The sequence below is a fragment of the Propithecus coquereli genome, unplaced genomic scaffold (genome assembly GCF_000956105.1).
Source record: "Propithecus coquereli isolate 6110/MARCELLA unplaced genomic scaffold, Pcoq_1.0 Scaffold101, whole genome shotgun sequence".
In the NCBI taxonomy this organism is placed as follows: Eukaryota; Metazoa; Chordata; class Mammalia; order Primates; family Indriidae; genus Propithecus; species Propithecus coquereli.
The window spans coordinates 976,424-998,743 of record NW_012133970.1 but is presented as its reverse complement, the minus strand read 5'-3'; the positions used below and the strand labels follow the sequence as shown (position 1 = coordinate 998,743).

At 51.2% G+C, this 22,320-nt stretch overlaps 2 protein-coding genes across 2 annotated transcripts; one reads left to right on the top strand and one right to left on the bottom strand.

Annotated features, from left to right (window-relative positions):
• Positions 1 to 285: 285 nt before the first annotated feature.
• ACRC (acidic repeat containing) lies at positions 286 to 11,076 on the top strand. Its single transcript, XM_012642883.1, has 7 exons — positions 286 to 361; positions 2,862 to 3,227; positions 4,184 to 4,259; positions 6,817 to 6,961; positions 8,654 to 8,792; positions 10,332 to 10,536; positions 10,827 to 11,076. Exons 1-7 carry the CDS (start codon positions 286 to 288, stop codon positions 11,074 to 11,076), a joined length of 1,257 nt encoding a protein of 418 aa, XP_012498337.1.
• Positions 11,077 to 13,301: 2,225 nt separating this feature from the next.
• Positions 13,302 to 15,921, bottom strand: CXCR3 (chemokine (C-X-C motif) receptor 3). The gene is made up of 2 exons (XM_012643375.1): positions 15,848 to 15,921; positions 13,302 to 14,849 (listed from the first exon to the last, which is right to left on the bottom strand). Exons 1-2 carry the CDS (start codon positions 15,857 to 15,859, stop codon positions 13,755 to 13,757), a joined length of 1,107 nt encoding a protein of 368 aa, XP_012498829.1. The 5' UTR covers positions 15,860 to 15,921; the 3' UTR covers positions 13,302 to 13,754.
• Positions 15,922 to 22,320: the final 6,399 nt, after the last annotated feature.

The following is a 22,320-nucleotide window of genomic DNA, read 5'->3' as shown; positions in this document are numbered from 1 at the left end:
GATGACGCCACGGCACTCTAGCCCGGGCAACACAGTGAAGATTCTGTCTCAAAAAAAAAAAAAAGAAGTATGTGAGACAGACAGGAAGATGCAGTAGAAAGATGGAAAAGATGGAAAATCAGGAATAATGGAAAGATTGAGTAGCTCCAAAGAAGGGGAACAGAATTACTGTGGGGAAAAGACAAAACTTTGACAAGTGATCATGTTCATTGAAAATGCCATGACAGGGAGACTGTTGCATTCATATTTCTCTTGTTTTTCCCCCTCTCATCACTCAGCTTCGAGATGATTGACTGGGAATCTGACGATGAATACTTCTCTAAGGAAAAGAAAGCCAGGATAGTGGAAATAAGCAATGACGGCAAGTACACTACTCCCTTAGAGAAGCAGCTGAGCTCTGAAACCTCATCACACACAGTAGTTTGAGGATCGGAGTCAGCAAACTTTGTTTGGAATCACTTAGTAGCAAGTGCCACCATTTCTTTCCTCCTATGTGCTGGATGTGGATACGGCTGGGTTCCCTGTACCTCTTGGTCAATTTCCTAACACAGAAGCCGCTGTTCTTTCTGCCTTAGACCTCAGGCGGCCCCCTCAGTAGAGTTCTTGCTTGCCTAGAACTATACCAGGGGAGCAGAGGGGACAAAGTCGAGAACTGAGGCTGAGAAGTATGGAGGCTGCTCTGCTACTCCCTTTTCCTCTCTTCCCCTCCTTCTCTATGTGTGGGAATGACAAGGAGGAGGAAAGGAGTAGGAGGCATGGACTTGTTCTTCCAGCTTGATGGACACTTGGGTGGGTGATGGTTGTGGGCCAGCTGGCAGTGACATGTTGGGAAATCCTTGCTTTCTCCATCGAGCTGTTGATGTCTGCTGTTTGCCACTTCCTTTATATTTCCTAGAAATTCCTGTGTTTCTTAGAGCCTGTTTCCCACAGGAGATCCTTGCCTCTTTGGATTCAAAGAGGCTTTTTTGTGAGGCTCAGAGCTTTACTTGCAGTTCAGAACCTACCTTCTCAGTGGGCATGAGACACAGGAAGACTAGAAGCTTCTTAAGCATTAGGGATGGTATTTCATTGATCTTTGTTCAGTCAGTACCAGGTGTAGGGCATGATACTTGGGCACCTAATTAATGTTTGCTAAGCTGAACTCAACTGAAAATGGGAGGCCCTTAAAGAAATTTAAAAATTTTTTAAAAGTAGGGACACAGTGCTTACAATATATAAAAAATGACTATATACTTTCTCTGGCTACTTCTTAGATCACTGCCCAACAGCTATCGTTGGCCACAGTTTCCTAGCTAACCTGGGATATCAGAGCAGGGAAGGGAAAGGTGGCTTGGAGCCCTAGTCTTCTGTTGTTTCACCACCTGTCCCCTTAATTTTCTTCCCCCCTCCCTCTCTCTAGCTCTGGGTGGCTGTGCCTGAACGGGACAGAGGTCTGGGTACTGAACAGGGGGTCTGACATGACAAGCTGCTCCAATACTGAAGGGAACCCCACGGAGGCAGCTTGAGGGCAGGGCAGGAGTGACAGGAACAGAAACCAGTTCACCACCAGAGGCCGCCAGGTTCTGACTCCTTGAATCAGAAGAGATGTGTTCTTTTGAGGGCGAACTTTCAGCTGAGGCTGCTCTTACCTTGCTGGCCCGTGGGCTCTACCTGTGGGTATCCAGCCCAGCAGTGGAGGGTGCTCTCACAGGACTGGTTTTGTATGTTTCTTTGCTATTTTCCACATGGCATTTCTTTCATGATTGTAATGAATTTAGGAAATTCTATAGAATGAAAGATCTGATGAGCTTTAAAACATACTCCAACCTCACTTCTAACCTTTCTCACTGTCACAGTCATTTTTAAATATATATATATATATATATATAGTAAGCAATGTGTCTCTACTTTTAAAAAGTTTTAAATTTCAACTGCAAGTGGAAATTCTTTAAATTTTCTAGGAAGGAGGACTTTTTTACCATAAGAGTACCTACTCCTTTCCTCTTTCCTTATTTCATATTTGAAGTTCTTTCATAATTAATTCAAATAACAAATGAGACACTCAGAAGCTACAGTTTTAGGATAAAGAGGTTTTGTACCATAAATATATCTTCATGTCTTCTCCATGCCATGGTTTAGATTTTTTACATCCAGAATCATAGAAACCTAGACCTCGAGTTCCAAACAGGCCCCACAGAGCATGTGGTGTCAGACACGCTGGCCTTCATTTCCAGGTGCCGACGCTCAGTGCAGACAGTGATGTTCTGCGTGTTCCCAAGGCCTCTCAGAGAGTGCTGGTGTCAGGACCCAATTCCTCACTCTTAGTCAGTGGTTCTGAGAGCTTTGCACTTACGGTCTAATAGAAAAAAAGGAAATTTTGGCGACCAACATAGAGTTGCCAATTTTTAATCTGTCTAATGAAAAATAAAAAAAAAAATCCAACTACCATCTACTATCTCCATAATTTCATAGAGTGAAGAGCACCAAAAGTTTAGTCAGGACAGTTCTTTAAATTACAGAAATTTAACTTGATGGGGACAAAAACGCCACTTCATTATTCTTATTTCTCTTATTTTGCTGTGGACCAGTGAAGACCCGTAAGTCTGCAGGACCCGTATTTGGGAACCCCTGAGCAACATAGTGCTACTTAGAGAATGATGTGGAAATTGCTCCTGGACTTTGATTGCTATTTTACCTGTCACTGCTGTCAGTAAAATAAAAAAGAAATATAGGGAAAACAATCCAAAATAGCTAATTCTTGACTGTGATTCAAAACGTCACAGTTCCCAGCTCGTTTAATTTGAGCTCAATATCTGCTGAAGCTTAGTGTATACGGTGGGGGTGGAGGGAGTATATATATGACTGTGTGTCTTGCATTTCAGAAGAGATTCCTGAGGAGTTACTGGATATTGACGATGAGCCGACCATCATGGAGCCTCTGGTACTTGAGGAAGATGATGACAGCAATGATTTGAAGGATCCTGTGCTAAAAGAAGGGGATTCATGTGATCAGGGCCAAGCTGCCTCAGATGAGAAAGAGCTGGAAGAACCTACTGTCTCCCAGCCCAATGCATCTGATGATGCTGGGGAGCAAGATCTTGCTGGAAATCTCAGCCAGCCACCAAATGATCCTGAGGCTAACCTAAAGATTTCAAATAGAAAGATGTCAACTGATGAAGAGCCTAAAACTGTGGCGGAACAACCAAGGAAAAGGAAGCAAAAAACCAAACATATTTGTGTGCCACCTGGTAAGCCAGTCATGCCAAGTATTCCTGTCCCACCAAATGCGCCTAAGCCTGCCAAGTTTGTCTGTCTTGTTGGGTCTGTCTGTCTCACCTGCCAACCCTGTGCTATTTCAGCAACTTCCTAGTGGCCACTGGAGACAGCCATCCCAGCAAAAGGATTGTTCTGGGAATGGGGGAGGAATGCCCACATATTTCTCATACTCCCTTAGTGTTCTCTGTTCCATAGGCCTGGAGTGTTTCCTGCCTGTGCCTTTTGTCCTGAGGATATCCCATTTTTCTTAGGACCCAGTCCAATTGTCACTTCCTTAGGAAGCCATAAGTCAGAGTGGCTCCTCCCTCCCTGGGTTCCCTAAGTTCTAGAGCCTGTCTCTCCTAAAGCACCAATCACAGTTATAATATGTTCCTGAATCCGTCCCCCCGTAGACTGCGAGCCTCTTCACGGGAGGACTCCTCCTCATCTTTTAATCTCCCTCAGGGTCTAGCCTGGTGTTTGGCATGTAATAGACGTTTACTAACTTTTTAAAATAAATGAATGACACTATTGATACATCAGTCTCCGGCTAGCGCACCTGGCAGGATGGGTCCTAGACGAAGGTGGAAAGATTTGGCTTGCCCCCGGAGTGAAGGCGCTGCTTCGGCCGGGAGCCACTCCTCAGGGCGAGCGTGTGAGCTGCGCCATGGTTCAGCCGCAGTGCTTCCTTTGCTCATGCTGCCTAGCCTCTAATGGCACACTCCTGTACCTTCACAGTCCTCGGCGGCTGTGACAGAGTCCTGCCCGGCTCACGCTGCTGGCAGCTCTGTGATTCTCAGTTGACAAACGCAGCAGTGTGCAGGCTTCGGACACTTGTTTAGAGATGTCGCTCTGCGCTCACCTGTGGGGGATCCTCCTGGGTTTGCCTTTCTGTCAATTGCTTGATGGTACCAATTTTCAGGGTACAAATGAACTATTATCCTTTCAGCCGTTAAAAGTCAGAAAAAGCGTGAGCCTCCCAAGAGGAAACCCAGAGCAGCAAAAGTTGAAAAAGTCGAGGCCGGGTACGTACTGCTCGCGTTCAGTCCAATGGTAACTGACTGCACAGCTGTCGCGTGTCAAGCAGTCCACTGGGCACGTGGCGGGGAGTCTGCAAGGGGATGAAGGAGTCTGGCCGGGTTTGGAGCGGGGAGCGGCAAGGTTTCTGTCCCCGAATGGGAGGGCCTGAGCAGGGGAGGAGGCCGCCGCTGCCTGGGCGTGGGTGCCCTGCCACCATGGCTGCAGGTACCGGGTGGGAGGGGCGCTTTCTGCCCCCCACAGCATCTCTGTCCTCTGAGGTTGCCTTTGTCCTTAAACTCAGATCAAAGAATGTGTAGCCAAACAAGACACTTTTTTTTCAGGCTGGACACAGCCTCATGGCCACTAGTGTTCACTAAACCAAAGCAAAGGCAGTGGAAATGGTGAAAAGGCAGAAGCAACAAGTTGCTCTGATGGTCAGAATTGGAGGGAGGAGTGGGGTCAAGATTGTCTTCTAGGCTTTTCTAGTGCTCTGGCTGAACCTAGTTACTCTTAACTACCATGTATAGTATGTGAATTTTTAAAGCTTAAATGTTAGGATGAAATGGACTGCGTGTTCCTTTATTTTTCTTAAGCTTTTCGCCACAGCGCACCGTGCCTGACACATCATTCTCGTTCCCTTCCTTAAGATGCCTTTATTCTTCCAAAATACAGGTTAAAAAATAACCTCCAGTCCTTCAAATACATTCCTTCTCTTGTAAGGCAATTCTGATGTGAGTATATATTATTCCAAGTCGCTCTGCTGCCCCAGTGCCTGACACATACTTAAGCTGCTTTGCCTATAGGGACACGTGGCTTGGGTAGCTCCCAGGTTGCTTTGCCAGAGAATGTGACAAAAGACAGGAGAAGCTGCCCCTTGGTGTCATTGTCAGTTTGCATCATCCAAAGGAGACTAGCCCGTTTGGACTCGTAACTGTTGCTTTGGTACTTCCTCTGTCAGTCTGGAGGCTTCCTGTTGTGCTTAGCATTGTTCCTGTGTAGGCCGCTTGCTGGTCATGGTGTCAGATGTACCCAGTTTGGGGTCTTGCTGGTTCCTCTGATGTGGAAGAGCTCAGCCTGCAGTAAAGGGGCAGGCCTCCAGGTGAAAGTACGCTAAGCCACAAGGCCAGCTTCCTACGAGCACAAACATGCGAGGGTCCTGGTCTCTGCTGAAGCCTGCAGATGGTGCAGGTTTGCATCTGCCCCCCTTTCGGATGCAAATCTGCTTTCAAACCTAAGTAATTGGAGGCAGAAGTGTTTGAGTCGTGGCTTCAGACTTTGGGTCGAAGACCCTTGTGTCAGCCTCCTTTGTCTTGTCTGATACTTTCCCCTCTCGCCACCCCAACCTCCTCACATAGGCTGTATTTTGTGACTTAAGGGTTAATGAATGTTCTGGCAAAATCCCACTCTCTGGAGTTCTGTTAAGTCAGAAACTTGGTGTATTTGCTGCTGTTTTATCTTTCCAGCTTTGTGGGCTCCTCTCTCTGGACTCGTCGGTTGTTCCAGCTAAGATAAAAATGCTTCAGTTTAAATAATGCTTAAATTACAGTCTGAGCCCTTTATGTGCTCAGCACCATTCTTTGTGCTATTTGAATTAAGCCTTGAAAGATGGGGCAGCAATTGTGGTTTAACAGAAAGACCATGAGATTTGGGTCAGAAGATTCATTGTCTCTGTGACTTTTGAACAAGTCCCTTAACCTCTGAGCAAAGTGGAGATTGTAAAAATAGTAATAGCTTCTTTCAAGGGTGGTTGTGAGGATGAAATATGACAATACAAGAGGAAGTTCTTTGCAAATGATGAAGTGCTACACAAGTGGCTATTCTCTGCGCTGAGGCTCGAGTGCGGGAAATCACGATTTGTGTCCAGGGAACATATAAGTTGCCTGCTTCGGCCAGAGTAGAAATGGTGGCTGGAAATAGAGATTGGGACCAGATTGACCAGGGCCCTGAATGCCAGACCAAGCCGTCAATAAAAAGCCAGAGGGGGACATTGATTAGAATGTGGCCTAGGAAAATGAATCTGGAGGGGCTGTGTGGTTGGAATGGGAGAGAAAGAGCCGGGAGGAAAGGGACACAGGAATGCTGTCATGTCAAGGCATGAAGCGGAGGACAGGAATTTGAACCGCAGTGGGGACTGTGGGGCTGGACAGGGGCGGCTGGCTGGGCAGGATCACGTGCAGGAGGTAGCGGTCTGTCTCTGCGCCCAGTTGAACATGGGTAAGGGAGAACAGCAATTTTAAAAAGCCTGCGAGTTTTCAGCCAGTTATAACAAGTTTGATAACTGCGCATGTTCAGCTGGAGAGTGTTAGTTGGGAGTTTGCATCAGATAAATTCAGATACAGGTGTGGGGCCAGTCGTGTTGAGGTTGAAACCATGGGCTTCACGCCTCTGAGAGTGTGCAGAGAGAAGACGCTACAAGTGGAGGCTTGGGAAATGCCCTCATATCTAAGGAGGTGGGTGGAAGGGAGAGCAGCAAGTTCTGAGAGTCCCTTGACATGACCTTTTATCCATTTATTTCTCCTATCTCTTAAGCTATACAAGACTCAATTGAATTTACCTTTGCAGGCATCCTACGTGCAAAATACCTGGATGTTTCTTGCTCGGCCTTGAAAACTTAAAACAATATTCTGGAAGGAAGTTCAAGCAAAATAAGGATGAGCTGGTTCAGAGGATCTACAGCCTGTTTAATAGATCCGTCTGTGATGAGCAGGTAGAATCACTAAATAAGCACTGATGGAGCACTGGCGGTATGCCAGCACTCCTGGGTGCTATGAGGTGTGCTAATTGTGTATACTTCCCGCCTTTGCCGAGAGGCGGTTTAGGTGGGGAGGTGAGACGTGTATACATGAAAGAAAGAACGTGTACAGGTTATAATGTATGGGACAGATGGTTGTTACCACAGGAGATCAGCAGAGGGAGAAATGGCTGAGAGCCTGAACAGTTAGGAAATCAGATTGCCTGGAGGAAGTGAGACTCTTTCTGGTTCTTGAAGGATGGTAAGTGGTGAAAACAGTGTTGGGGGAAAAGGTGTGTGTTGAGGCCTGACTATCAGGAAGAGAAGATTTATGTGGAAGGATAATGGGAAAGAGCTGTGTTACCTTGAGCAAGTTACTTAACCTCAGTTTGCCTCAGTTTCCTCATCTGTAAAATGGGGGCAGTAACAGTCCTTACTACCTCATAGAATTATTGTTAAGTCTACATAAGTTAATATGCATAAAGTGCCTAGAACAGTGCCTGGGACACAGTAAGCTTATCATATTTGATAGCATAGGACCAGGTAATGGAGGGCCTTGGCAATCAGCTTGGAGGAGATTAGATTTACATGAGTAGGTACCACTGCACAGGGATGGGGCATGACATCAGGTGGCTGCTGAAGGAAATTAATCCGACAGTAGCCCGGGGACATGAACTGGATTGGTACGGTGGCTCACACCTGTAATCCTAACATGTTGGGAGACCAAGGCAGGAGGATCGCTTGAGGCCAGGAGTTTGAGATAGAATCTGGAGGCAGGAAGACCTGTCGGCCACTAGGGTTTTCAGATTATTGTCTCTGGTGACATGACTTTCTGGAGGGAAGTCCTCATATCTTCCTAAAGGTTCCCCAGGCTTTGGTGCCCTTCCTGATGACAGTGGTGTCACGTCAGATGGGCAGAACCTGAAGTGGTCTGAGTTGCGTTTTCAATTCTGCCTCACCACTCCCATGCACAGGCTTCCATCTTGCCCACCTCAGCAGGCTTGTCCTTTTCTTCTCGAGTGCCCCAGACTGTTGTCTCCATGCAGGGGAGCCCAAATCCTGCCTTCATGTGGTCTGAACAGTCTCCCTTGTGTCCTGATTGCCTGTTAGTTGTCTTTACCTGGACTTCAACTTGGCCTTTTTTTTTTTTTTTGAGACAGAGTCTCACTCTTTTGCCTGGGCTAGAGTCCCGTGGCGTCAGCCTAGCTCACAGCAACCTCAAATTCCTGGGCTCAAGCGATCCTCCTGCCTCAGCCTCCTGAGTAGCTGGGACTACAGGCATGCGCCACCATGCCTGGCTAATTTTTTCTATATATTTTTAGCTGTCCAATTAATTTCTTTCTATTTTTGGTAGAGACGGGGTCTCGCTCTTGCTCAGGCTGGTCTCGAACTCCTGAGCTCAAAGGATCCGCCCGCCTCGGCCTCCCAGAGTGCTAGGATTACAGGCGTGAGCCACCGCGCCCGGCCCAACTTGGCTTTTATTCTCTCCAGAATGTTTAGATTTGTGTGCCTTTTGGACAGATTTCTTCTCAACTTGCTCTGAACCAAGAACCTGGGGGAGAAAATTCCTTTTACTTTTTATTAGAGGGAGGAAAACTCTGGAGTGAATATTTTCTGATCTGCTTAGAACCGCTTTCTGACTCTTTTCCGTTTGCTTTCCATTCTCAGCTGCCGGAGAAGATGGACATCGTCTGGAATAAAAAGATGCTCAGAACTGCTGGCTTATGCACCACTGGCCAGAAACAGTACCCAAAGAAGGAGCGCTTCGCCAAGATCCAGATTGCTGTGAAAGTCTGCGACTCTGCAGGTGATGGCACGAATGTGGCAGCCTCACCACTGTGCTCTTTCCTTCTGACACTGCCTGTTAAATTACTCCCAGCTGGCAGCGTGTGTGACAGCTTGAACTGTCATTCCTTGGTGTGGACAGGCCTACTGTGCATTGCTTAGAGCTGCAGCCCGGTACCAGTCTGTGGCCTGTTAGGAAACAGGCCGCGCATCACCACCTGAGCTCTGCACCCTCCCCCTGACACCCCCCCATGGAAAAATTGTCTTCCGTGAAACCAGTCCCTAGTGCCAAAACGGTTGGGGACCCCTGGCTTAGAGGACATTATTGGATGTTTCACCGTCCCTTTCTCTCTGCATGTTCCCTGTGCCAGCAGCATCTCCATTCTCTCAGCGGCTGAGGTTCAGGTCCCGTATATCTAGCCAGTCATCAAATCTTCCTTCTCCATCCGTGAGTCCGCCCAGGAATGGGCTCTCATCCCTGCTCAGTTAGTCTCCTGTACACCCTGCATTGTTTTCCTGCTGAGAAATCTAGGGTGTTTTTCTTCCGAACTTTTTTTTTTGTTTGACAGAGTCCATCTGTCACCCAGGCTGGAGTGCCGTGGCATCAGCCTAGCTCACAGCAACCTCAAACTCCTGGGCCCAGAGGATCCTCCTGCCTCAGCCTCCTGAGCAGCTGGGACTACAGGCGTGCACCACCACATCTGGCTGATTTTTTTCTATTTTTAGTAGAGGCTGGTCTCGAACTCCTGACCTCAAGTAATCCTCCCTTCTCAGCCTCCTCCAACTTTTATTGTATTTAAAAACCTGGGGCTTTTCAAGGCCTAGAGCCTGGCTTTTGAGGCATTTGTAATCTGCCCACTCCACTTGGCCAGTCTCACTACTCCAACGGGCTCTCTTCATAGCGGCCTTCAAAATGTACCACAGGCTGCATGCAGTGGCATGTGCCTGAATCCCAGCTGCTTGGGTGGCTGAGGCGGGAGGACTGCTTGAGCCCTGGGGTTCGAGGCTGCAGTGCACTATGATCTCACCTGTGAATAGCCAGTATACTCTAGCCTGGGGAGCATAGTGAGACCCGGTCTCTAAAATGAAAAAAAAAAGTACTACATGCTTACATGTTTCACCACACTCAGAATGGCCTTTGTAACTTTGCAAATACCAGTCAATTGGTAAGGGCCTAGCTCAGATCTCAGTTTCACCATGGAGCTTCTCCTGACCAAATCCCATGGCCATAGTGACTGCTCCCCACCCTATCCACCTCCATTCCCGAAGGGCAGAAACCAAGTCTTGTCTAGATGTTTTTCTAGCAACACCCCACAAAAAGATGAGCACATTGCAGCTGCTCCAAAAAGACCTGTTTGCCAAAGGCTCTCTGCCGTTAACAAAATTGGGTTGAAGTAGCTGGAAATTTCATTTCAGAATTCTGGGAAGGTAACACTCATGCCTGCCTGTGTGTGCTTCTGGAAGATGGCTTGTGTGGTGCGCTGAAAGTCTAGGGTTGCTGGGTAGCAGACCAGAAAAGGATTGGTTTTAGTGCTCACTTTGTTTTCATTCCTCTTTCAAGACCGACTCCGTGATACTTTGATCCATGAAATATGCCATGCAGCCTCCTGGCTGATCGATGGTATCCGTGATTCTCATGGTGATGCATGGAAGTATTATGCCATGAAATCCAACATGGTGCACCCAGAGCTGCCCTTGGTCACCCGTTGCCACAACTATACCATTAACTACAGGATTCAATATGAATGTACTCAGTGCAAATCCAGGTAAGACCATTCTTCCCAGACTTTTCCCAGTTATGTTTTATTATGGCCTTCAAGTGGCTCTTCAGTGATTTTTAGTCAGTAAAGCAGATTGCTATCTGACTCTCCTTTCCATGCTCTTTCTGCATTCTCCTTCCTAATTTTAATTGGCCTGGCCACTGCTGCTCCTTGGTACCCCGCTCTCTGAGAACCCTGAGGAAATTCTTGCTTTGGGCCCAAGGCCAACATCTCAGAGCTGATGCTGAGGCACAGTGACTGATTGCTTTGTTGTGTGCTGTCCCTTTCCTCCCTAGGATTGGCCGCTACACCAAGTCGTTGAACACCAACCTCTTTATCTGTGCCCAATGCAAGGGGACTCTGGTCATGCTGCCGTTAACTCGGAAGGATGGGACCCCCACTAAGTCATATGTGCGACCATTTGCCCAGTATGTGCAGCAGAATTACAGAACAGTTCTGTACAGCAATGCAGGCATTAGCCACGGGGATGTGATTAGAAAGCTCAGCAAGGATTTTATGGCCAAGAAACAAAACAAAGCTCCTTAAGGTTGTCAAAGGGTATATTTGTATGAGTGGAATCTTTTAGCTTAGATAAGAAGTTTTAGAAAAACCTGTTTCTGTGAAGTTAGCAATGTTAGAATTTAAGTACAGTTTTAGATTCATGTTATTAATGCTGATTATTCTTAGCCAAGGGCCCTATTGCTAACCACCTGTGCCCTTCTCAGTACTCTGAAGCCCTTCGGATCTACCTTGAGTCTTACTTTGTGCCGTAGTTTAACATGTAGAACAAAATGCAAAAGAAAAGTGAGTTAGAGTGGCAGGTTGGAGGAATGAGGATTAGGTTGGAAAGAGAACAAGTTTTAAAAGCAGTGCTTCGAAACCAGGGCTACTGTCAGATGTAACCTACCTAGACAGAAAAGACAAGTATATTTTGTGAATTTAGTCACTAATGACATTGAATGAGGCCATCTGAGCCATGTTGTTGTTCATAAAACAAAATAAAGTGTTTTCTGCATCTCACTTGTTAGCAAAGTCTGTTCATTGACTCCCAGTGCTTAGAGAAGAACAAAGCCTCAGTTCTTTTGTCCAAGACTCAGACGGCTGAAGCCTCCGAGATGTGTCTAGAGGAGCACCTCCACTCTGTTTCTCTCTGATTTCTGTGACTGCCCATAAGTACTTCCGCAGCTTCCCTTCCAGGAGATATCCAGGATGTGAACTGGAACCCACACTATTCTTTCCCTAGGGCTGCCACAGCAAGTTATCACAAACAACACAGATGTATTATCTTACAGTTCTGGAAGTCAGAAGTCCAGCATGGGTCTCACTGGGCTAAAATCGACGTGTGTCAACAGGGCTACTTCTTTCTGGAGGCTCTAGGAGAGAATATGTCTTTTCTAGCTTCTAGAGACTGCCCACATCCCTTAGTTTGTGGCCTATTTCTCCATCTCCAAAGCCAGCAACACCTCCATCCCTGACTTCTCCTCTTCTGCCTCCCTTTTTCACTTTTAAAGGACGCTTGTGATTACGTTGGGCTCACCTGTTTAATCCAGGCGACTCTTCTTAAAGTCAGATGAGGTAACATAGTCACAAACTCAGGACAAGAGCGTGGACGTCTTGGGGGCCCGTTTTTTCAGCCTGCCGCAGGCATCTTCACTAGTCTAGCATCGCTGACACTTTTTATAGGCAAGATGTGTTATTCTGTCATTTTCCTTCCTTCCTTCCTTCATTTTGCAGAAGCTTAGAGTGTTCTTTTAGTGGCCACGAACTCCAAACCACAAAGCTAGATGGGCTTGGGTGTGTTTACGGGGTGGGACGAGCTTCCCCAGCTAACTCCTGGGATTCCTACTTCCCAGTCCCACCTCCAGCCATATCGGCAGTTTCCGCAAGGGCCCCGACAGTGCAGTGTACCCACTCGGCCCTTCACCTTCTGCCTTAGCTCAGTGGCCCTGCCACCTGCCCTTCGGGGCAGCCCGAGTTTCCTCCGCTCACTTCAGCCGCACCCTCGCCCTGGAGAAATGGTCCCCACAGCCTGTCTCCAGGTGGCTATGTGTTCATGACGGTTGGTGAGTCGCCCAGCCTTGTTGCTTTTCTGCAAGCCCACTGCCATCTCCCTAGTAATCGCCTGCGTCACCTCTCACCTGAATAACAAATTCAGCCTTCTGGCTGGTCTCTAATACCATCGCCTGATCACAATCTACCTTTCAGTCTTCTTTTCAACCCTTTCCCTACCTGAACCCTTAACTAGCCAGTTGGGACCACTTACAATTCCTCTGATAAGCATTGCTGTTTCCAGCCTCCCTCCCTTCTGCCTGGAAATACTGTCTTTACCTCTCTTCACCCTTGGAAATACTCCTTGTCCTTTAAGTCTTCAGGAAGCCTTCCCAATGGCGCCGGCCTTCAGTGCTCTGAGCCCTAGGTTCATTGTCCATGTGCGACTCCTTTGCCTCATGGCACAGGCTGCTTGGCATCCCCAGTTCTAACCACATCTTTCCTGCTGTCCTGAGCTGGAGTTCAGAGTCTAGCTCTTATTCATGTGACAGCCCCTTTCCCTGATTGTGCCAACCAGTAGCCTACCTGCTTGCCCTGCACCCCTGTACCTGGCGTTTGCCTGTGACTAGAACGAGAGTGCCCGGGAGGGCAGAGCAAAGGCGGCTGAGGGACGTTAATGAAGGCAGGATAGGCTGGCACAGCGCCAGAGCGAGGCAAGGGGAAGCAGGAAGTGCATCCCCAGAGCCCAGGGAGGGCTGCTGCAATGATGCACTAACACACCCTGGTCCTCAGGGGCTTGTTTATTGAAAAGTTTTAAGCAGGAATTTAGACATAAAAATAGAAGTGAGCAAACAGATCTTGGGGACCCCAGCCACAGTCGCTGCTGAGCTGGAGGCCTGGGCCGCAGCCCCACAGGGGCAGTGTCCTCTATGCTCCTTTCCCGGCCCCACGGGGGAAGGCCAAGTTCTGGTTTCCGAATGAGAAGGGCAGTGGGGCTCCTGGCGGCCACCTCTGAGGCGGCAGGGTGGTGCTTGCCTGCTGAGGAGCAGCAAGCGGCGCAGCGCCCGGGGCCGGAGGGCAGCTTCCTGGGAGAGCCGGCGGTGCTGGGGCCGCCCGTGAGTGCCAGGGGCCAGGCTGTGGGGACAGCCAGAGCCGGCCCAGCTGAGAGGGAGGGAGGAGCCTGGAAAGTGGGGGGAGTCAGGCTGTGGGGTGAAACGGGAGCCCCCATTCCAGCTTCACAAGCCAGAGTAGGAGGCCTCTGTGGTCTCGGACCAGGATGAATCCCGGCGGGAAGACGTCGGCTGCCGCTGGAGGCCTCTCCGGTCGGGGCAGCCCAGGCGCGAGAGCAGCGTCCACATCCACTCTCGGAACTTGACACCCACAAAAGCATAGAGCAGCGGGTTGAGGCAGCAGTGCATGTAGCCCAGGCCTGAGGTGACCGACTTGGCCACGTCCACACGGCTCTCCAGGCCACAGTTGCGGGCCAGGGCCCCCAGGTCCATGATGGTGTCCACCAGCACCACCAGGTGGTAAGGGGTCCAGCAGAGGGCAAAGGCCACCACCACCACCACCACCAGCCGCATGGCTCGCAGGCGCCGCTGGCCCCTGGAGACCAGCAGCACCGCCAGGATGCGGGCATAGCAGTAGGCCATGACCAGCAGGGGCAGCAGGAAACCAGCCACCAGCTGCAGTACCCGCAGAGCCGTGCGGCCCACCTGCGGGAAGTTGTACTGGCAGTGGGTGGCGTTGAGGCGCTCGTCATAGCGGGCCGACAGGAAGATGAAGTCTGGGAGGGCAAAGAGCAGACAGAGCCCCCAGACAGCTATGCAGGTGAGGGCCACGCGGGCCCGGGGGCCCCTGCGGTAGAGCTGGGTGGCATGCACTATGCTCAGGTAGCGGTCAAAGCTGATGCAGGCCAGCAGGAGGGCCCCCGCGTAGAAGTTGATGTTGAAGAGAGCGCCTGCCACCTTGCAGAGGCCGGAGCCGAAGACCCACTGCACGGCAGCGTCCACCGCCCAGAGCGGGAGCGTCAGCACCAGCAGCGCGTCGGCCACGGCCAGGTGCAGCAGGAAGGTGTCGGTGCTGCTCAGGGCTGCCCGCCGGCTCAGCAGCACGGCCGCCACGGCGCCGTTGCCCACCAGCCCCAGGACAAAGAGGAGGCTGTAGAGGGCCGGCAGGAAGGCCCGGTCGAAGTTCAGGCTGAAGTCCTGCGGGCAGGGTGGGGAGGCACAGCAGGAGTCACTCTCATTTTCTCCATAGTCGTAGGAAGAGCTGAAGTTTTCCAGGAGGGAGGCAATCTCAGAGACATCCAGCACTTGGTGGTCGCTCATCTGCAGAGGGAGGAGAAGGTGACAGGGGCCCGGCAACCAGTCCTTCCAGATTGAGTCTGAGGGGCGTTCCTCTGAGCAGCTCCTCCCTAAGGCAGGCCCTGACCAGACCCTGTAACTGTCCCCACTTTTCTTCCAGGGGCACACCGGAACCCCTCCATCCACGCGGGGCTCTGGGACGCTGACTTCCCTTCTCAAAGGCTGCTTTTCTCTCACCCTTCTGGGTGATCCCATTGGCCCAGGGATCCTGGGTGGGAGGAAGAGCTTCCCTCAGGTTCGCATGCAGAGCCCTCCCTGCCTGCTCTGCCCTCTGCCTGCCACCCCCTTCACCACTCGCCTTGCGTCCTCAGTGCCCCGGCCACACCTAGTTCAACCACCTTCCTCCCCAGGCGCCTCCCTGCCGCCCCCTCTCCCAGTCGCTAGCCCTCCTCTCCCCTCTTCAGCTGTTGTCCGGGAACCCCAACTTCCTGACCTTCATGGGGACTCCCTATGAATCACTGCAGCCCCCCTAAACGCGTGCTTTCTGCCCATCCTTCCCCTTCCCTATACCGAGGCTTGCGCGCCCATGTAGCCGCCCACCCACTGGGGGATCCCCCACCAAGCTCTAGCAGGAATCTCCTCTACCCCCTCACCCACACCCCAAACCACCCCAGACCTGCAGGCCTTCCCAGGGCCAATTCAGTCCAGCACACGAAAGTCAAAGTCCCCAGTCAGCTGGAGGGAGGTTCAGAGGTCATCAAGGTTGAGCCTCTAGCCCCCGCCCTGACTTTTGCAGATGGGGCGCTAAAGCCAGAGAGAGGAGGAGACTCGCCCGTGGTCAGTGGCCAAGCTGGGTTCCCAATTCCCTGTCTGGTGCTCCTTCTAACACAACCTCTGCAGCTGCCACCTACTCACCCAACCCTCTGGTGACCCTGGGCTGTGGGCGAGCCCTGGTGTTTCCCTAGTGTCCTGGGTTCTCCACTCCAAGCTGCGGCCTGGCCTGGCTGGGCAGCGGCACTTACCTCAGGGACCATGGCTGGGCTGGCGCTCTGGCCGCCGGGCCGCGTGCTGCCTGCCCCTCTGCTTGGCTGCTTGTGGCTGGAAACCTGCATGCACAGAGGAAGTGAGCGTTTCACGCGGTTCTCAGCGGCAGCCTCTTCCAGGGGGTTATCTACACAAGACCTTCCCGGACCCCAGGCCACAGAGCTCTTAGCCCACCCGTTCCCGGGCTGGCTGAAGCTGCTCTGGAGGAGCTGGCCACAGCTTGGGACCAGAAAGGCTGGGCCCTAGGGAAGGTCTGGAGGTGGCTGGGTGGGGGCAGGTCTTTGAGGGGGGAGATCTGAAGGAGGAGCAACGCAGCTGGGAAGTGAAGGGCAGCGCTGCTGCCAGGGGCAACAATTATTTCTCCCCAAAACAAAAAGAAGAAGAAGAAGAATTACTTCTCCTGTCCTGGTAGGGTCAGTGCTCAATAGATTGGAACTCATGCCCAACTGTTCTGGCCTGGAGTTAGTTGATCTTTGCATGATTGTGAAGACTGGATCGTGAAAGGTGTTAAGTCTGTAAAGGGGAGTCACCTTCATAAAAATTCACATATTAAAACCAATCCATCACACTAAGTCTAGTTCTTTACCATGGCCCCTCCCCACTGATTAGCAGGGGGAAGGAAAGGGAACTACTAGTAATGAACTCGCTATGTGCTAGACATTGCTTTAGGTGCTTTCTCGGACGCTGTCTCATTCCAAGCACTCGACTCCCTTGTGAGGTGGGGGTTGTCTGCACGGATGATTCAGAAAGCGGAAAGGCCTTTGCCAGGCAGCGAGTGAGCAAGGGTGGGTGTGAGGACCGAACCCACAGCCATCTGACTCTCCTTTTCCCACTCATCACACTGCCTTCAGTTTCTTTTAAATGGATAAACTATGATATATTCATGGAGTTCAAACGAACTAAAGCTATGTATTTTTTTTTTTTTTTGAGACAGAGTCTCACTCTTTTCCCCGGGCTACAGTGAGTGCCGTGGCGTCAGCCTGGCTCACAGCAACCTCACACTCCTGGGCTCAAGCGATCCTCCTGCCTCAGCCCCCCGAGTAGCCGAGATTACAGGCATGCGCCACCATGCCTGGCTAATTTTTTTTCTATACATTTTTAGTTGTCTGATTAATTTCTTTCTATTTTTAGTAGAGACGGGGTCTCGCTCCTGCTCAGGCTGGTCTCGAACTCCTGAGCTCAAACGATCCGCCCTCCTCGGCCTGCCAGAGTGCTAGGATTACAGGCGTGAGCCACCGCGCCCGGCCTTAAAGCTATGTATTTTAACATGGGTGCAACTAGAACAGCCAACAACCATTCGGTGGGAGAGGCAAGTTACAGAATATTGTGTATAGTTTGACACCGCTTACATAAATTCTAAAAACCACCGCAAAAAGCAATACTATACTTTTTTGGATACGACTGTTCTCAAAGTTTAAAACAAGAGCTGGAGACACCATGAACTCATGAAAGCAGTTGCTTCTGGGGCGACAAGGGGAATGGGGGTCGGGGAGCATCCGTAGGCACCTCCTGATTTTAAGGAAAAGCTGTAAGACAGCCTCAGCACAGCAAAGTGGTGACTTTATGGCAGAGAGTGGTGGAAAATGTCCCTCTCCCCACCTGCCCCAGCTCTCCCTGTTGCCCTTTTCTCCCCTCCCTGTCGCCCTGTTCTCATCAGTAGCGGCAAGGTGGCCCCTAAGTTGCGTCTCCCAAGCAGTTTCCTTTCCCCCTCTCTCCTGCAGAGGGAAAGCAGTGAAAGAGACAGGCACATGCTAGCCCATGGCCTCGGGGCCCAGTCTCAGCCAGACTGTACCCCTAAAGCCTCCGGGCTCGTGCCTGGAATTCAGTTCAGACTTATGGATGTGACACATACTCTCAAGGCTTCAGGTCCTTCCCTTCCTTCTGTGGGCAGATGTGACTCTCCTCGCTGGGAACAGCTCGTCACCTGCTGGGTTCAGGCCAGAGGGAATTGAGGGCCTGGAGGAGGTGGGGAGCAGTCAAGTGGAGGGGGCCAGGAGGAGTCCAGAAGCCGGGCCAGTTAGGATGAGCAGACTTGGCAAGTGACTACCTGTGGGGATGGAAAAGGGACAGGAGCCGGGACCACGGTTTGAGTTCCCTGGACTTGTGCGAATGAGAAAAACGAGCACAGAAAGCTACATTTGTTCAATTGAAAAGACGTCTTGTATTTGACAATCGTGTTCATCCCCGTTTTGGTTTTAAAAGGGCCTTTTCTTTCTGAAATGATGGGGGAAATAGATGGGAGTTTTGGAAATATCTCATGTTGGCAGCCGACGAGCCAATGTGGGTCGTCCAAACAGATGTTGAAATGTTCTGGTCCATGTGAAAGATGAAAGTCTGGGGATCCCTGGTGCCCCAGCCTCATTTGTCACACAGGGCTGACAGTCCCCACCTCCCCGGGTTGCTGGGAAGGATAAATGAGAGAAGGGCAGGGCGGGGGCTTTGGAAAGGTGCAGAGAGCTTTCCGGTCTGAGCCCTGACTTGCTGCTATCAGGGCGGACCCGCAGGGTCTGGGCCGGGCTGGGGACAGGCTGCCCTCGCTGCTCCCCGAGATAAGGTGACGCAGCGGGAAGAACGCTGAACCTGTCTGGGCTCCAGCCCCGACTCCCCTCTGTTGAACTGTGTGATCTTGGACAAATTACATAACCGTGTCGAGCTGGTTTCCTCAGTGGGGTTGTGAAAAGATGAACTAGATAACTAAGGCCGTAAGCTCCTGGCACAGGGCCCAGTGCTTAGTAGGTCCTCAGTTGAGAATGTGGAGGGACAGGGATATTGGCTAAAAACCTAGAGCCACTGGGAGCCTTTCACGTCAGGGAGCCAGCGATAGAGGGTGGCGCTCGTGGGGCGTGCAGCCATGGACTTGGCCTGAGGACTGGTTTCCCAGAAAGGCCATCCCTGGCCTTAGCTGGGGTTGTGTGTGTGGGGGGGGCGGCGGTTTGCCAGTCCTAGCCAAATCCTCTGGCTGTCCAGAGGATTGTATAATCCCGGCAAATCATCTCATTTCTCTGCCTCAGTTTCCTCATCTGAAAAAATGGGTGTAAGTATAGTGCATATCTGATAGGGTTGCTCTGTGGACTGCAAATGATAACTTGTCGAAAGTGTCTGGTGCAGGGTAGGTGCCCGGTGAGCCGCAGCCTCCTCCCCATCTAGTAACTTGCCAAACCAACCCCTCCCAAGCCTCGGAATGGCAAGTCCGTGCTGGGCTTCTGCCGTTGCACACAGCTAAGGTACCTTGGAAGTTTCCTGTGTCGTGGAGCTGAGCCAAGCCCGTGTCCAGCTCTCTCATTTGGTTCTTCCCAGTCCCAAGCAGCTCCCAGACAAGGTCAGAGCCAGGCCCAGCCCCTGGGGAGAGCCAGCTAGCCAAGGGCATGCGATCTAAGTTCTGGCCCATGTGCCCTCCTGCCTCTGCCCTCCAGAGCAGCCATCAGGGTAGCCTGAGGAGGAAGTTAGTCAGAGTGAAGCTGCTCCGCGCCCCGCCTGTGGTCAAGGTGCGAAATGTGCACCTGGCTCTTCTCTGCCACCCCTCCCCCTGTTTTTTTCTTTCTTTCACACCTCTGGGCTGTGGTTTGGGGAGATGGGAGGCTCAAAGGTCTGAGCCCGGCTGCCTAGTCAGCCACAGGAAGGAGGGCCCCTACAGCTGTCTGCCTGGCTGGCCAGCCAGGGAAAAGGGCCATTTCCTCCTCCTCCCCCTCAGTCCGATGTCTCACAACCTCTCTCGCAGCTCCTCACAATGCCCTGGGGAGCCCCAGCCAAAGGCTCCTGGTGGTGATCAGAGCGCTACTTTGGCCTTATCTGTAATGTTTCACACAGAGGCTGCAGTCCTGTGTTAGTTGTGTGATTAAATGATCATCAAAAAGGACAATAAGGCCAGATAGGTGGCTCACTCCTGTAATCCTAGCACTCTGGGAGGCAGAGACGGGAGGATCGCCTGAGGTCAGGAGTTCGAGACCAGCCTGAGCAAGAGTGAGACCCCCGTCTCTACCAAAAATAGAAAAAATTATCCAGCCGTCGTGCGTACACCTGTAGTCCCAGCTACTCCAGAGGCTGAGGCTGGAGGATCGCTTGAGCCCAGGAGTTTGAGGTTGCTGTGAGCTAGGCTGACGCCATGACACTCAGTCTAGCCAGGACGACAGAGTGAGACTCTGTCTCAAAAAAAAAAGGACAAAATTAAGCTGAAAATTGGGATGATTGGTGAAATTCGCATATGGCTTTGGGATTAGACAAAAACCTTGCATCCTTGCTGTTTTGCTCATTGGGATAATGTAACAGAATGTCCTTGTTTGTAAGAAACATACGTTGAGGTATTTAGGAGGAAATCGCCATCATGTCTGCAAATTACTTTCTAAGGTGTTGGAAATCAAACATGCAGAGTGAGAGGGGACTCGTGAAGGCTAAAGCAGGTGGGACAACATGCCAAGAACTGGGGAGAAGAGGGGTGGAAGGGAGTTCTTTGTACTCTTCTTGCAACCTGTCTGTAAGTTTGAAGTTACAGCAAAATAAAAGTTACCAAAAGAATCTCAGGCAGGATGGGTTTGGCGTGGGGTGCTATTCCCATCAGCTTACAGGCCTCGTGAGAAGGAGGTGGGGCTACAGCTGCCTGGGAACAAACACTCCCTGGCGGTGGCCTCTGACCTCATCCCAGGGAAGCACCACCTGCGGCCTCACTTCATGCTTCCTGGGCTTCTTCCCTTTCCCATTGTCTGGCTACCTCCAACCTCTCAGCCCCTGAGTTCCTCTCAACTGCTCCTGCACCTTTTGAACCGGAGAGGTAAGCACTGCCTGCTCACCAAGCCACTCAGGGCCCCTCAAGAATACAGGCTGAGCCTGAGGCTCTCAGGCTGATCCCATCCTCGGCTCAGACCAGCTGGATAGAGGGATTTGGGCTTGTGTTGTTCAGAGGGTATCACCTGCTGAAAGCCTGAAGTTCTTTTTCCTAAACTGCAGTGGGGCTGCAAAGCTGGGTGAGGTGACCCTGCCAGCAAGGCTGGCCTCCCTGAGGAGCAGGTGGTCTGGGCTGGGTATGGGCTGGGCTTCTTGGCCGCTGCTAGAGGAAAAGGAAACCATAATGCCCACCCCAAAGGTACTCCATTGAGCAAAAGCTGTCGAGTGATGTCTCTTGCTGGGTCCTTCCCTTGTAAAGTACCCAGAGGTGTTTAAAGCTGCCCTCCCAAGACCTGCACAAGGCCCCTTGATGGTGAGCCTGGCTCTGGTCTGGACTTTATCTGCTGGACTCTCTGGTCTTCTGGAAAATTCCTCAACCAGCCAAAACTAATTTTCTACGGAGTGTGGTGTTGGCCTTGAGGGTTTTGTCCACAAGCCCTGTGCAGGGCTGCCATGGCCCAGGCCTTGCCTCCCATTAGAGTTGAGCCTGTATTTCTCCAACTAGGCAGCAAGCCACGTACAGGCACAGGGATCAGTGCTGGTCCGGCCAGAGCCGAGCTACCCCGTGCGAGGCAGTATGGGCGGAGTGGGTAAGCACACAGGCCCTGGAGCCAGGTTCCTGGCTCTGCCATTTACTAGGTGTGTGACCTCGGACAGGTTATTTTACCTCTCTATGCTTTGGTTTCCGGCCCTGGATTAAAAGTGTCTGTAAAAGTGTTCAGAACAGTGTCTGGCACAAGGGCGGCGCTGTGCATGCACTGTTAGCTACCTCCCTGACTGTGGCTGCTGAGGTCTCCCCAGCGCTGGACACACCCTTGGGGACAGCTTCATTTGCATTGAGGAACCACACATCTCAAACTAGAAAGTCTAAGCCTTGGCCCTGTCTGAGGTGCGGAATTGGTCAAAGCCCTGACGTCTGAGTGCCAGCTTGAGTCCAGGGCCCAAGTCTTCATGGGTAATGAGGTGGGAGGTCCCTTCCAGACGTGGTGCCCTGCCGGGTGGGCTGACAACTCTGAGCTGCAGGCCTGGTAGGGACTAGGCCCAGAAGCTTGGCCTCGCCTCTGGGGTCAGGACTTAAAAGGAGCTTGAGGAGACACCAAATTGCAAACATGCTGTCCCCTATGGCACCCAGAAGCTCCTCACTCATAGAAGTCCAGATTAATTGCTGACTCAGCCAAAGTGTCTGGAGATGAGGGGACAGATGGACAACGACAATAATAACCTTTTTTTTTTCTTCGAGACAGGGTCTCGCTCAGTCACCTAGGCTAGCTCAGTGGTGAGAGCCTAGCTCACTGCAGCCTCCAGCTCCTGCACTCTAGCGATCCTCCTGCCTCAGCTGCCTGAGAAGCTGGGACTACAGGGGCACCACCATGCCCGGCTAATCTTCTATTTTTTACTTTATTTTTGTAGAGATTCTCAATATGTTGCTCAGGCTGGTCTTGAACTCCTGGGCTCAAGCGATCCTCCCTTTTCTGCCTCCCAAAGTTCTGGGATCACAGGTGTGAGCCACCACGCCCGGCCAACAACAAGAATCTTAATCAGTAACCCTGTCGTGGCACTTCCTATGCGCCAG